Genomic DNA, 13983 nt, shown 5'->3' on the forward strand with positions numbered 1-13983 from the left:
CCAGCTCCAGCAGCTCGTCGCGAACGATAATGCTGGCTTTTCATTGGGCGAGATGGATGGCCGGACGGACGGACAAAGCTGACGGGATGGTTTGATCGGATCGGAGTTGTGTGTTTCACATGACAGAGAGAGGTGCGTTCGCGTCGTTGCTTGCGACTTGTGAAATGCTGAGTCGTACACACGGCCGGTCGTTCCTTTCACCTTGAAGAAGATGGTGGACGCAAGGGAAAAACGACGGGACAGCTACTCACCCGGGCGTGCGGATGAGAGAAGAGAGAGCCTTTTCGTCCGGTCTCAAAACCATGCCGTTTTCCTCCTCTTTTCTTCTGTGCAGCCGTGTGAGGTGATGGATGGTGTGGTTGGGTTGCGTCGCGGGGGGCTAGCTCCGTACGAGCCCAAAGATGTCAAAGATGCGCCAGCGTTATATGTGAGTGAATGTGATCCGCATGATCACTCGAGACTTAACTGGCCAAGGAAAATGATTCCGGCGTAAGTCAATCCCTTCTGGTCGCCAGCGAGCGGTTGGGTAGGTTCCGGCAAACGCAAGGCAGCGCCAGACCACGGCCCTTGCCGTCTTGCCGGCGAGCAGAGCACGTGGGCCGCGGGTACGCGCACGGACGCCGCAATCACGCGCGCCGCGACCTGCGCGCCACGCCAGCATTTAGCATTTAGTTGGGCGGACGTAGTATGTCTGAAACGACGGCGTATGTATGATTACTGATTAGCCAGCTCGCCGGTCCACGCACGGCGGCTGCCGACCTCGCCGCCGCCGTGGAAAACCGCGTGCGTGGCTGCCGAACGCGCGTGAACGTTTGGCCGTCGTGCTCCTCCTGAGCTACAGTACAGCACGCCCGGCCCTTCTCTTCACACCGACAGTTGCCGTCTGCAAGTGACAGCATGTGCCGTGTCGTAGTCGTAAGATAAGGAGGAAGATGTGTGTTTCAGACATCAACGCGGCCTCGGAAGCTGCCGTGCTGTCTCCGGCGAAATTTATCTGAGTGGGCGACTGCATCAGCCGTCCGTCCCCGGCCAATCGGCGGCGAGGGGGCAGCGGCCAGTGGGTCGTTGGCCTGGGGCGGTGGTCCAGCATCACAGGAGCTAATAGCCGCTGCCCTGCCCGCCGTAGTGGTTGCCGTGCCGGGTCCCTCAGGTCAGGTAGAGCCACACCCACCACGGCCGGCGCGCGCGCGACGCGAGCCCACCAACCAACCTCCGGGCCTGAACCTCCTCCGCGCGCTACATCGCCATCGCCTCCACCAACCACGCCTTTAATACCCTTGCGCCGCACAGCTCCCCCGCCCGCGCTGCGCTGTCGCTGCTGTGGCTTCCGGTCGATCCCCGGCCCGCCGTGCCAAGCCATCTCCACCTCCACCACCGGCGGGCAGGCGCCATGAAGCAGCCGAGGTCGCGGCAGGAGCCGCGCCGGATGGGCAACTCGGCCATGGTGGTCACCATGCTGCTCTCCCTCTGCGTCCTCACCTTCATCAAGGCCCGCTACTGCTCCACCCCGTACCGTACGTCCCTCCCCATTCCCCGCTCCATTCCCTCACCCGCCGATCCCTCCCTCCCTCCGCTTGCTTGCTTTCTTGCTCGGCTGATGCTGATTTGCTCGATGGGTGTGCGTGCGTGCAGCCAACAAGCCGGCGCCGCTGCTGGACCTGGAGGTGGAGATCGACGAGGACTACGACAGCAGCCGGTACAAGATCTCCGGCCCCATCGGGGAGGAGGAGTTCGACCCCAGCCGCCCCACCTGCTACAACACCAGCAAGCGCTCGGAGCGGTGCGCGGCCGTGGGCGACGTCCGGGTCGACGGCAACCACTCCAAAATCTACATCAGCCCGCTGGGCAAGGAGTGGCGCACCAAGCCGTACGCGCGCCGCCACGACGCCGTCGCCATGGACGACGTCCGCGAGTTCGCGCTGCTCCCCTTCGGCGGCGCCAACGACAGCGCCGTGCCGCCGCTCTGCACCAGGAACCACTCCGTCCCGGCCTTCCTCTTCTCCAGCGGCGGGTTCGCGGGCAACCTGTACCACGACTACACCGACGTGCTGGTGCCGCTCTTCACCAGCACCCACCACTTCGGCGGCGAGGTGCAGTTCCTGCTCACGGACATCAAGGACTGGTGGCTGGACAAGTTCACGCCGCTCTTCCGCCAGCTCTCCAACTACGACGTCATCGACGTGGACAACGACCAGGAGGTGCACTGCTTCTCGCGCATCGTCATCGGCTCCACCTTCCACCGGCCCATGGGCATCGACGGCACGCGCTCCCCGGGCGGCGAGACCGTGGCCGACTTCAAGCGCCTGCTCCGGCGCGCCTTCCGGCTCGACCGCGTGGTGGCGTCCCACGACGGGGCCGCCAGCCTCGGCAAGCCGCGGCTCCTCATCATCTCCCGCAAGTCCTCCCGGCGGTTCCTGAACGAGCGCGCCATGGCGCACGCGGCGGCGGCGGCGCAGTTCGACGTGCGCATCGCGGAGCCGGACAACCACACGGACATGCCCAACTTCGCGCGGCTGGTGAACTCGGCGGACGTGATGATGGGGGTGCACGGCGCCGGGCTGACCAACATGGTGTTCCTCCCGAGCCGCGCCGTGCTGCTGCAGGTGGTGCCGTTCGGCGGGCTGGAGTGGCTGTCCCGGGTGACCTTCAAGGACCCGGCCAAGGACTTCGACGTGACCTACATGGAGTACAACGTGTCGCTGGAGGAGAGCTCGCTCAAGGACCTCTACCCCAAGGACCATTTCTACCTGCAGCACCCCTACGACGTGCACAAGAAGGGCTGGAACGCCATCAAGACCACCTACCTCGACAAGCAGAGCGTCCGGCTCGACCTCGCCAAGCTCACGCGCACGCTCCAGCACGCGCGCAGCCTCCTGCCCTCCCCCTCCTCGCACTGACACTGAGCCCCTGCTTCAAGTTCGTTTTCTCCATGCTAGATTAGGCCTTCTTCTTCCTCCTCATCCTCTCTCTCCCTCCCATGTTTGGTTCACTTCTTGATTTGTTGTTGTGGTGGTGCCAAAGATTCATTTCTTTCTTTCTTTTTTCTGGGTAAAGGAGGAGACGAACAAGTTCGTGTCACGCATAGGCAGCAAAGTGTCCAAAGGTTAATTTACACTCTGTAAATTCGATTGATTGTCCCGACAACGCACACAGAGAAAAATGTAATTATTTGCCCACATGGGGAGTGTGTGATCCATCACTTTGCTACCATCAGAGAGACAGGGCATGTGAACAATTGAGTGTGATGCTTTTCTGGCCCCAAACTTGCTGCGTCATGCGTGCCCCCTCATTCTCAACAGTTCATCAGACATAATGCTTTCAATTCTGACCAGCTTCGGAGGCTTCGACTTTTGTATAGATTTTGGACCAGTTTCGTTGGAGTAGGTTGTAGCCTAGGGCAGTACTGTACTGTACCACAGAACAGAAGCCCTGTCGCTCTCCACACCCGAGGTTATCTGAAGAATGAAAAGGCTCTCGCAACATTTCAGACCAGCTTCAGCTCTGTATTTTGTACTGTACATACCAGCTTAGGGGCCTTCAGCTCTGTATTTTGTACTGTACATACCAGCTTAGGGGCCTTCAGCTCTGTATTTTGTACCGTACATACCAGCTTAGGGGCCTTCAGCTCTATATTTGAGACAAGTTCAATTAGCAGCGACAGCTTTATATTTCAGACAAGCTTTGATTAGGCCTCGACTATAATTTTCGGACCAGTTGAGGAGGCTTGGACTTAGTTTTCGGAGCAGTTGAGGAGGCCTGGACCTTAGCTGATAGCTCAAAGCACCTATGGTCATAAGTGGTAGGACTCGCCAGCATCATATCGTTAGAGGCCCTGTTTGGTTCGGCTGTGAATTTCTAATGTTAGAGTAGCTTGATCTCTTTTATTGACCCTGGACTCGCCAGCATCATGTCGTTAGAGTAGCTTAATCTCTTTTAATGTTATAAGAGTAGCTTAATTATAGGCAGTACTGCCATGATATATCCAGGTCCTTTACTCCTATAATAGTTTCATCTTCTGAAGAAAAAAGAAGTACAAATCCCTGGTAAACCTAAAAAAGATGCACCCCACTGCCACCGGCCTTGTGCTAGCCTAGCTAGTAGCTCACGCACGCACGCACGCACCGGAGGTAGGGGAAAAGGTCTTAAACTAGAAGCCAAGCCAAGCCAAACCACCACGAGGAGCCCAGCGCAGCGAGGCGCAGTGGTTGCCCCTCTGTTCTCCACACGGGAAAAGACGAACGGGCTACGCTGTGGCCACGACGGGGCACCAACCCAGAGTTAATCAGTCAGTCATCAGCTCCCTTTTCCTCCTCCTCTTCTTGGATTGATTATTGTTGCGACCCAGATTACCTGCGCGAAACGTGATGATTAGATACCAATATACTCAATCGGCTTGGGAAAACGCCGGCACAACCGACGATCGTCCGCGGTATCTCTCAGATAAGAACCGTTTAACCCTACGCGGTCAGTGGATATGAGCAGGTCCGGGAAACAGCTCAACCGGCTCCACGAGGACCACTGCCGCGGGGATCGGATGCGATCGCCGCCACCAGATTTCTGTTGGCTCCTCGCCGTCCACCAGATTTCCGTTCGGACGGAAAGCGTTCTACGTAGTACTCCGTACTAGATTAAGCCATACGATCGGTCGATCCCCCGTAACGTAAGCAAAGTGTTCCCGGCTTCTTTTGTTGGATGGATGTACATCTCTGGATGATGGCCTGATGGCTCAGTCCGGCCGTCCATGCGCTGCGTGTCCACGGAAGGACGGAGAACCGTCTACGGTTCTGAAGCTGGTTTGGTCCCGGCTGCCGTCCAGCTACAGTCTCCACGTACTGTCCATCTGGTGGTGGATTCCAGGGCTGGAGCTTCATCATTTCGGGCCTGAATTTGGAAAAGGCCGCTGGGCGAGAAGTATCGTTGCCATGCCAGGACAGTGAGCTCTTCTCGCTGTTTTCCAACACGGAGCGGCAGCTTGACAACAACAATATCAACAACAAAGAGCAGGGAGCGGCAGGTGCGCGCACGCGGTCTTTGAAAAATAAGCAGCAGCTGGTTTCTCCAAGTGGTCAGAGGCCTCTGTCTCCTCTGCCTTTGTCCGGCTCAGCCCTTTGACCTTCATCACAGCCACAGCCACGGGCCTAACCGGCCGGCAGGGCAAATGTAGCTTTACGACGCCATCAGTTAGGTGCTCTGAGGTCCGAGCACGTTGTTCTGCCAATTAAGCGCGCCTGGTCCGGTCCTGTGTGTTAGGCTTGGCAAAAAGCGCAAGCAATGATGCCGTGGATTGATAGTAGATAGTAGATGTGTGCATCCAGAAGCTCTGCTCCTTATCCGATAGCCGGGTTAGACGCCCGCAGCCCGCTGCTTTACATTACTACTACTGGTGCTTTACGTGCCGGAGACTTCTGTTCCAGCAAGAGGGCGACACGTCGCACATGTATGGGGCCGGCGATACCATACTGATGGAGTATGCATGTCCAACAGTGGATCGATCGGAAGTTCAGTGAAAGAAGTTCTTTCACCGAGCTGCTGATGAATCAAGAAGTGCCGTAGACAGCCTGATCTCACTACACATTACTGTTATTTTATGCAGGATTAAGAGTATGTCTGTATTTATACTGAAACGTAGCCGAGAGGGCCGTACCCAACAACTGACGCATGTTGGAGTGTAGACATCGGATGCTTGAAAATGGCTTTGTTTATACAGTAGCTTTGAGTAGCTCAGCGAGAGGACAATGGATTTGGTAGAGCCGTAGCAGCGGATCGTATGGTTATTAATGGTTAGTGTCCTCTTCGCTCTGAAGTCTGAACCGTAACGGTCCGATCTGGTGGAGGACGGGAGCTCTAAACAATGGTGTCGTGCTATCATCATAGTATTTGTGTGCGAAAAACAATGCCTTTTTGATCTTCCGGACAGATGCAATGAAACCCAAAGTATTGTTGTTGCAGTAATTTGCCGGCATATATGGGAGGTCCGTAATGATCTAAGGAATTCTCCAAATAAAGTTTGCCCAGTGCCAGCGACATTATTTTAAACATCAGTACAGACACAATCGCTCATACACACACGCATACACTCATTCCTATGAACGCACACCCTACCCTTATGAGCGCTTCCGAAAGACTAAGCCGGCATATTATCTTGAAATTTACGAAATCACCGTAGGCACCTCGTCGTCGACGAGAACGTCTCCTTCCACTGAATGCGCATCGCCGGAAATTTTGAAATAAATCCAAGAAGAAATGCGAGCGCCAGGATTTGAACCCTGATGGTTGGGGATACCACAGTCCTTACATGCGTATCTAGATATGATCGCGAAGTATTCTCTAAAGCAGACCCAACCACTAAGAGCATCTCCAACAGCGGTGCCAAAAGACGCGCGTGCGCGATAAACTTTCACTTTAGCGCGCATGGGATGTTTTCGCGCGTTCAAGTGGCAGCGGGAAACTAGCGCGTGCGGAAAATGATTGCACGCGCGGGAAAAGGCGGCAGCTCACGCGCTAGATTTGGCGCACCGCTTCGGGCGCGCCTATAAATTGCGGCGCTCGCCACGCGGCCTCCACACTGCCACGCGCGCTCTCCCCGCTCCCTCACTCTGCCGCTTGCTTGTCGCTTCCTCGCCCCGCCACCATCGCGCCACCATGCCGCCGCGCCGCCGGGGATCGTCTGGCTACCGCGACATCCACGAGCGCCCCAGCGGCACCTACTATGCTGAGATCCGGTCCAGCGACGTCCGGCTCGGCCTCGGCACGTTCGAGACCGCACACGGGGCCACCCGCGCGTACGACGCGGCGGCGTGGCGCCTAGAGAGGCCTCCATCACAGATTAACTTCCGCAATGTCTACACGCGCGAGCAAGCGCAGGCCGTCGCCCCTCCGCCTCGTCTTATCATGGATCAGAACCGTGCGGAGCACCGTCGGCATCAGCGCCGCCTCCTCATCGCCGAGGAGGATGAGCGAGCCATGGCGGAGTGCCGCCAGGGCCACCCGGAGGACGTCGCCAACGAGCGCGCCTACTGGGCGGAGAGGACGGCAAGGCGCCGCGCGGAGCAGGCGGACAAGCGTCGGCGAAAGGCACATGCCATATCGCAATGCGATCTCGTCAACGTCGTTGGGAAGTCGTTCTTCACGTCTGATTATGAACGTTGGGATGACGTATGGATCTCTACCTCGGACAACACCAGCGAGGGTGATGAGGACGACTCGGAGTAGTTCTAGTTGCACTGTAGTTTATCTAGTTGCACCGTAGTTTTTTAAATGTAGTTGCACCGTAGTCTTCTTTATCGATCTATGCTATGAACTATGTAAAATATCTTTGTATCGTTTTTATCTATGCTATGTAAAATATCTTTGTATCGTTTTTTCTATGCTAGAAGTATGTATGGTGAGACAAAATATCTATGCACACGCGCTGTATTTTTGTGCGCTGCTGGAGCTACATGCGCACGCTGCATTTTAGTGTGGCTGATGGAGCCAGCGCTATCCGCCGCACCAAACAGACGATGGACGTGCTGCAAAGTAGTTTTTAGCGTGCCGCGTGTTGGGCGGCTGTTGGAGTTGCTCTAAGGTGTGCAGCCCCAAGTAGACTCAAATATGGGCCCCGCCACGAGCTGGTGTGGTTTGTGCTAGCTACGTCGCACGGATACTTGATACGTATCGAATACGCGATACAGGGATATGCCCGATACGCCAATTTTTTGAAAACATGGATACGGCGATATGTTTATATATAGATATTACATATATTAATTATTAAAAATATTGAAAACAAAATAAAGCTTCTAGGTCAAAGCATGCCTCAATAGGATTATTTCCTTTGTTTTCTTGCACTTGGTGCATTTTCATTAATTGGTAGTGGGATTTTCCCGGATTTGTTGTTTCAATCAGTGCATCGACTCTCTCTTGCTTACCTTTCAATTGAACAAGAACATTTACAATCATGTTTTGGCATGAACTCACGTCTATGTTGGATATCTTCAAAAAGTGCGGCTTTACTATTGGAGGCATTTCACATTGAACGAGGGGTTTCAGATATCCAAAAAGTATCACAAAAGTATCCTAGGAGTATCAAACAATATTTTCTCTTTTTTTAAATCAAAAAATCGAGGGATACTTACGGAATATGTATAGGGCCAGTATCTGGCTAGATACACGTGCTTTCTGAAATATCCGTGCAACGTAGTGTGCTAGTACTGATGTCACGGCCTTTTCTTCCTCTTCGAGCCCGGCGTGTGGTGTGATGATTCGGGACCATACATGACGGTATCCGACGGTGTGTTGTGAGTCATTTGATGGTATTACTTCACCAAAGGTTTCTCAAGCACCGGCTCTCCGTAGTGCCGTCACTCTTGCATGAGAGGAAGGTTATCTTAATTTGGTTGTCGAGTCTGATTGTTTGCTGTTGATCGAGAAGGTAATGTTAGTGCCAGATGTAGAAGTGCATGCTCTAGCCAATGCAACTAAAAGACCGATTTGGTGGAAGAGACTAGGTAACACATTATACGTCAACACTCCTTCTCACGTGTGGCTCCCTCGGGCCTAAACATGGACCGAAAGTGGACCGCAATTTAATTGTGCCGGACGGGTCTTAAACTCAAGACCTCTTGGCTCTGATACCATTTAGAAGTACGTGCTCTAGCCAATGCAACTAAAAAGCCGATCTGATGAAAGAGATCGGGCAGCACATTATACGTCAACAAGAGAGATAGGTCCATCACAGGTGCTATTATCGCTGATATCAAATCCTTAGCATGTAATTTTTCTTCTGTTTCTTTTGTTCATGTAAGCCGTAGTGCTAATAAGGTGGCTCATTTGTTGGCTAGATCGAGTGAGCTTGCTGCTTATTCGATTTACCGACAATGCATTCCTAGCTGTATTCAGGATATTGCACTCTCTGAATCTTTCATCTGAATGAATGAGCCAACCTTTACCTCAGAAAAAGTATTTATGTGCCTTTTGTGGCTTCAGTTTAAGCTCCTATCTCGCCTACTGCCACCAACAATAACTGTCAAGCGAAATGTTCTTTACTATTTCATTCATAGATCAAGTGTTTACTGTGTAAAAATGTACATGAACGAAAGTCTGAATAAAGCTTAGTCAGAGCATCTATACCCGGAGTTGACAAATCTGGACCCATATACGTCCGCGGACACGCTCGGACACGCCCGCGGACACTTACCGGGCACTCCCTAAATCCAGGCCTCCACACACACGTATCTCATATTTCAAAATCTATATCCATACAAATTCATGCAACTAGTACGTAGATCACGAAACGATCAAAATCGACAGGAAACGGACATATTAAACTGGTACCAAACGGGCATAACTCACATAAACATCACCCAAAAGATCACCAAACGGGAAAGTTGTTGGGAAACATGGCATGCAATTTCAAAAAAATTCCTACGCTCACGCAATATCTATCTAGGAGATGCATAGCAACGAGAGGGGGAGAATGTGTCCACGTACCCTCGTAGACCGAAAGCGGAAGCGTTTGACAACGCGGTTGATGTAGTCAAACTTCTTCTCGTTCTGACCGATCAAGCACCAAACGTACGGCACCTCCGAATTCTGCACACGTTCAGCTCGATGACGTCCCTCGAACTCTTGATTCAGCAAAGTGTTGAGGGGGAGTCCCTTCAGCACGATGACATGGTGAAGTGATCCGCGCAGGGCTTCGCCTAACCACTACGTGAATATGACCGGAGGTGTAAACTATGGAGGGGGGCGCCGCACATGGCTAGGAATCAATGTTGTGTATTCTAGCGGTGCCCCCACATATATATAGGTGGGAAAGGGAGAGGCGTAGCAAGGGGCGCCCCAAGTAGGAGTAATCCTACTTGGGCGCCTCTCACAAGTCGGCCTCCCCCCTTCCATAAGTGTTAGAGGGGGAAGGAAAGAGAGGGGGGAGAAGGAAAGGGGGAGGCCGAATCCTCCCCTTTCCTTTCTCCCTCCCCCTCCTTCCTTCTCCTCCTATTCAGCCTATATGGGGGCGCACCAGCCCACTGGGGGCTGGTTTGTCCCGCCCTTGGCCCAATAAGGCCCATATCTTTGTTGGGGGTGCCCGGAACCCCTTCCGGTGACCCGATACGTACCCGGTACCCTTGGAACACTTCCGGTGTCCGAATACTATCTTCCTATATATGAATGTCACAGCCCTAGAATTGGTTGTAACTAGTTGCACAAGCATTCATGCATCATGTATATATTTATGAAAGTTAAATTGGAGAAAGTGGAAATCCTCAGAAATCTTTAAAAATTGCTTCAAATAAACCCAAGAAAATGTTCCTGTTCATTTCTGGAAATATTGGCAAGAGGTAAAATTCAAACCGATATTTTTGGAATCACAGAAATATTTATTTGGGCCTTTGAATTAAGTCAATACTTATTTGAATTGGAGCTACTAATTCCTATAAAATATTTGGTAGCTCCAAATATTCTGAAACTTGGTGAGGGCCTCTGGTTTAAATCAGATAGTGCCCATAAAAGTTTGCAGAATTTTATAAAGTGTTTTAGTATTTAAACTAAGTCAAAACATACTACAAAAAATAGAAAACAGAAAATAGGAAAGAGAGAGAGAGAAGAACTCACCTGCCTCACCCACTTGGTCCTCCTTACCCGGTGGCCCAGCTAACCGGCCCAGCCCACCAGGGGCATACCTGTCTTCAACCTCTGCCTACTAGCAGAGGCGAGGCCGAGCACGGCGCCCGTGCGGGCTGGCACGCAGCTGCCTGCCTGGCCCTCGCTGGCCAGCGCGACGCCGCGGATGACCACCCCGTTGCCGTACGGATCCGCCCGACCTCTCACTTGCCCCCACCCCGCTCTCTGCCTCGCTCCCCCTTGGACCCGAGAACGCCGGAGCGCAGTCGTCATCGCCGACGAGCTCTAGCGCATCCACCGGCCACCCAACGCCTCACCGACGCGCCCAGAAGCTCCGCCACTTCGTCCTCGACCTCCTCACCGAGCCACGCCCCGCCGAACGCCCTCGAACGCCGGTCACGCTGTCTTCTTCAACCTCGGTCCACCGAGATCGCCATCGCCGCCCCGCTTGCTCCGGCCCCTCCCTGAGCTCGCCGACCATCCCTACACGATCCCCGTGAGCTTCTACACCGTGTCCCCCTTGTCTCCGCGACGTTTGCTAGCTCTAGTCGCCGTTTCGCCGATGACCGAAACCCGCCGCCGCCTGTGACCGCCGCCGACGTGCCTTCGGCCACCTAGCGGCCCGGCCGTCGTGCTTAGCTCCCTCCCCGCGCTGCGTAGAGCACGTAGGTGCCTCGCACGAGCCTCCCCGGCCACCGTAGCGTCGACCCCGAGCTCGCCCGAGCTCCGGCGACCGCCAAGGTCGACGCCGGTGACGACTCCGGCCATCTCAGGCCCAGCCGCTGCCATTACTCGACGCGGACGAGCGCCTGCGTCACGTAGACGCCCTCCGCCGGCCATTTGGTCGCTGGAGGAGGAAACCCGCAGCTCTCCGCCGCGTCTCGCCTCGCCGGCGTCAAGTCACCGGCAGGTGTTGACCTAGTTGACCCGGGTTTGACCCCGCTAACCAGGGGGTTTGACCTCCCGTGACTCACTGACTTGTGGGACCCAGGCCGCTAACTAAACTCGGTTATTGTTAGTTTAATGCTAACTAAATTTAGTTAGCTTAACTAACCACCGACAGACGGGACCCACAGGTCAGGGTTGACCTGGACCGTCGCCTTTGACCTGCTGACGTCACCACGACATCATGCTGACGTAGTAACTTATTTTCTGGATTTATTATTTTACAGGAAATTCCAGAAAATAGCCAAAACTTCTAAAAATCATAGAAAATCAACCGTAGCTCAGAATGAAATAATTTATATATGAAAAATGATCAGAAAAATCCAATCTATCCATATGTACCACTTTCATGCATGTTAGATCAACTTATACCTGCTGATCAGGTCAAATCAATTAAATGGCATTTGAATTTCACATATGGAGTTTGAATTTGAACCTAGGGTTCAAACCAACTCCATTTAACATGTAGCTAGTTGCATTAGCTCGAACCACAGCATATTGACATGTCATGATCATGCATCATATTGTGCATTGCATTGATTGTGTTTCTTTCTCTGCTGCCGGTATTTGTCCCCTCTCGATAGACGTGGTTTCGACGATGAGATCAATGACACCGATGAAGAACTATGTTATCTTCAGGAGTGCCAGGCAAGCAAAACCTCCTTGTTCATTCCGATACAATCCCACTCTCCCGCTCCTGCTCTCTTTTACTGCATTAGGACAACACGATTCCTCTGTTACTTGCTGCGGTAGTTGAACCCCTTATCCTCTGCATGACATGTCATTGCCACAGTAAATAGATGAAACCCACTAGCATGAGTAGGAGTTGTTTGAGCCCTGATGTGCCTACTCATTCATGCTTGTTTGTCATGCCTGCTACTGCTTAGAGTTGAGTCAGGTCTGATTCATCGGGGATGAATCGGAGGTGTGTAAACATGTCCTACTATTGAGAGCTAAGTGTGTGAACACGATTTGGTAAAGGTAGCGGTGAGAGGCCATGTAGGAGTACATGGTGGGTTGTCTCATTGAAGCCGTCCTTAGGATCTGAGTTCTGTGTTTGTGATCCATGAAACTGTTACTACCACGCATTGGGCCCGAAACCAATGGACCCTCTTGGCTTCTTGATCACCCTTGTCCTCTGTCCAGGAGTTGCAACTAGTTTCTGGTGTTTATAGGATATGTGTTGGTGGCCGTGCGTAGCGCTGACCCTAGGGGTGGGCTATGCTGCGGTAGATACACCGTGGCCGGGCATGCCGGGCGCCCGTTTGGTGTCCCGGAACCCTGTACACATCGTCCGGGGCCGTATGTGGAAACCTCGGCCGGACTCCCTGCGGATGGAACCTGGATAGGCGATAAACCTGGACTAGAGACTTGAGTGTTTAGGTAGGCCGTGGCGACACCCTCGTTGGGCTTCCGCTTGAAGGTTGCCGAGTACATGTCATGTAAACGACGGTAAGTGGTGAGAGCGTGTGTGAAGAAGTACACCCCTGCAGGGTTAACATCATCTATTCGAATAGCCGTGTCCGCGGTAATGGACTTCTGGGTTGCCTATAACAGTTACTAGACAAGTGAAAGTGGATACTCTAAAACTCGCAAGATAAGCGTGAGTGCTATGGATGGCCTTCTCGTAGGGAGACGAGAGCGGATCCATAGTGGTGTATTGATATGGTGAATATGTGGACTCGTGTGCGCCACCTCAAAAGAGTTGCTTGCAGTCGTAGTTCAGGTTAGCCACTAAGTCAAAGCTGGCTTGCTGGAGTTAAACTCCACCACCCCCCTTGTTGATACCGATGCATATGTAGCTAGTTCTGATGTAAGTCTTGCTGAGTACCTTTGTACTCACGTTTGCTTAATTTATGTTTTGCAGAGAGAGAGACTTTCGTCTCGCTAGTAGTTCCGCATGGACTTCAACGTTAGCTTGATACCTCAGCTACGATCTTGTGCCCTCGGCAGGATCTGGTAGATAGTCAGGCTTCTTAGCCTTTTTCCATTTGTAGATGTCTGTACTCAGACATGTTAAGCTTCCGCATGTGCTTGATTTGTATGCTGTGATTGTTGGGTCATGAGACCCATGTTTGTAATATCTCGCTCCTCGGAGTCTAAGGAATAAATACTTGAGTTGTAGAGTTATGTTGTGATGCCATGTTGTATTTACACATATCGAGCATATTGTGTGTATGATTGAAATGCTTGGTATGTGTGGGATCCGACAATCTAGTTGTTTATCCTTGGTAGCCTCTCTTATGGGGAAATGTAGTCTAGTGCTTCCATGAGCCATAGTAGTCTGCTACAGCCCGGTTCACCGGAGTCTTGCTAGCCCAGCACTACTGCTCAGGACACTTGACTGGCCGACATGTGTTTCACTTCGTTCCTGTGTCTGTCCCTTCGGGGAAATGTCACGCGGTGACATCCGGAGTCCTGCCTAGCCTGCTACAG

General features: G+C 52.9%; 2 protein-coding genes across 2 annotated transcripts; both read left to right on the forward strand.

Annotated features, from left to right (window-relative positions):
• Nucleotides 1–1058: 1058 nt before the first annotated feature.
• On the forward strand, nt 1059–3178 carry LOC125519673 (alpha-1,3-arabinosyltransferase XAT2-like). Its single transcript, XM_048684403.1, has 2 exons — nt 1059–1514; nt 1633–3178. Exons 1-2 carry the CDS (start codon nt 1391–1393, stop codon nt 2895–2897), a joined length of 1389 nt encoding a protein of 462 aa, XP_048540360.1. The 5' UTR covers nt 1059–1390; the 3' UTR covers nt 2898–3178.
• A 1563-nt stretch (nt 3179–4741) lies between these two features.
• LOC125519125 (ethylene-responsive transcription factor ABR1-like) lies at nt 4742–7212 on the forward strand. The gene is made up of 4 exons (XM_048684001.1): nt 4742–4798; nt 4858–5014; nt 5594–5601; nt 6487–7212. The coding sequence occupies exons 1-4, from the start codon at nt 4742–4744 to the stop codon at nt 7210–7212; spliced, it is 948 nt and encodes a 315-aa protein (XP_048539958.1).
• Nucleotides 7213–13983: the final 6771 nt, after the last annotated feature.

Source organism: Triticum urartu, chromosome 7, assembly GCF_003073215.2.
Source record: "Triticum urartu cultivar G1812 chromosome 7, Tu2.1, whole genome shotgun sequence".
Lineage (NCBI taxonomy): Eukaryota > Viridiplantae > Streptophyta > Magnoliopsida > Poales > Poaceae > Triticum > Triticum urartu.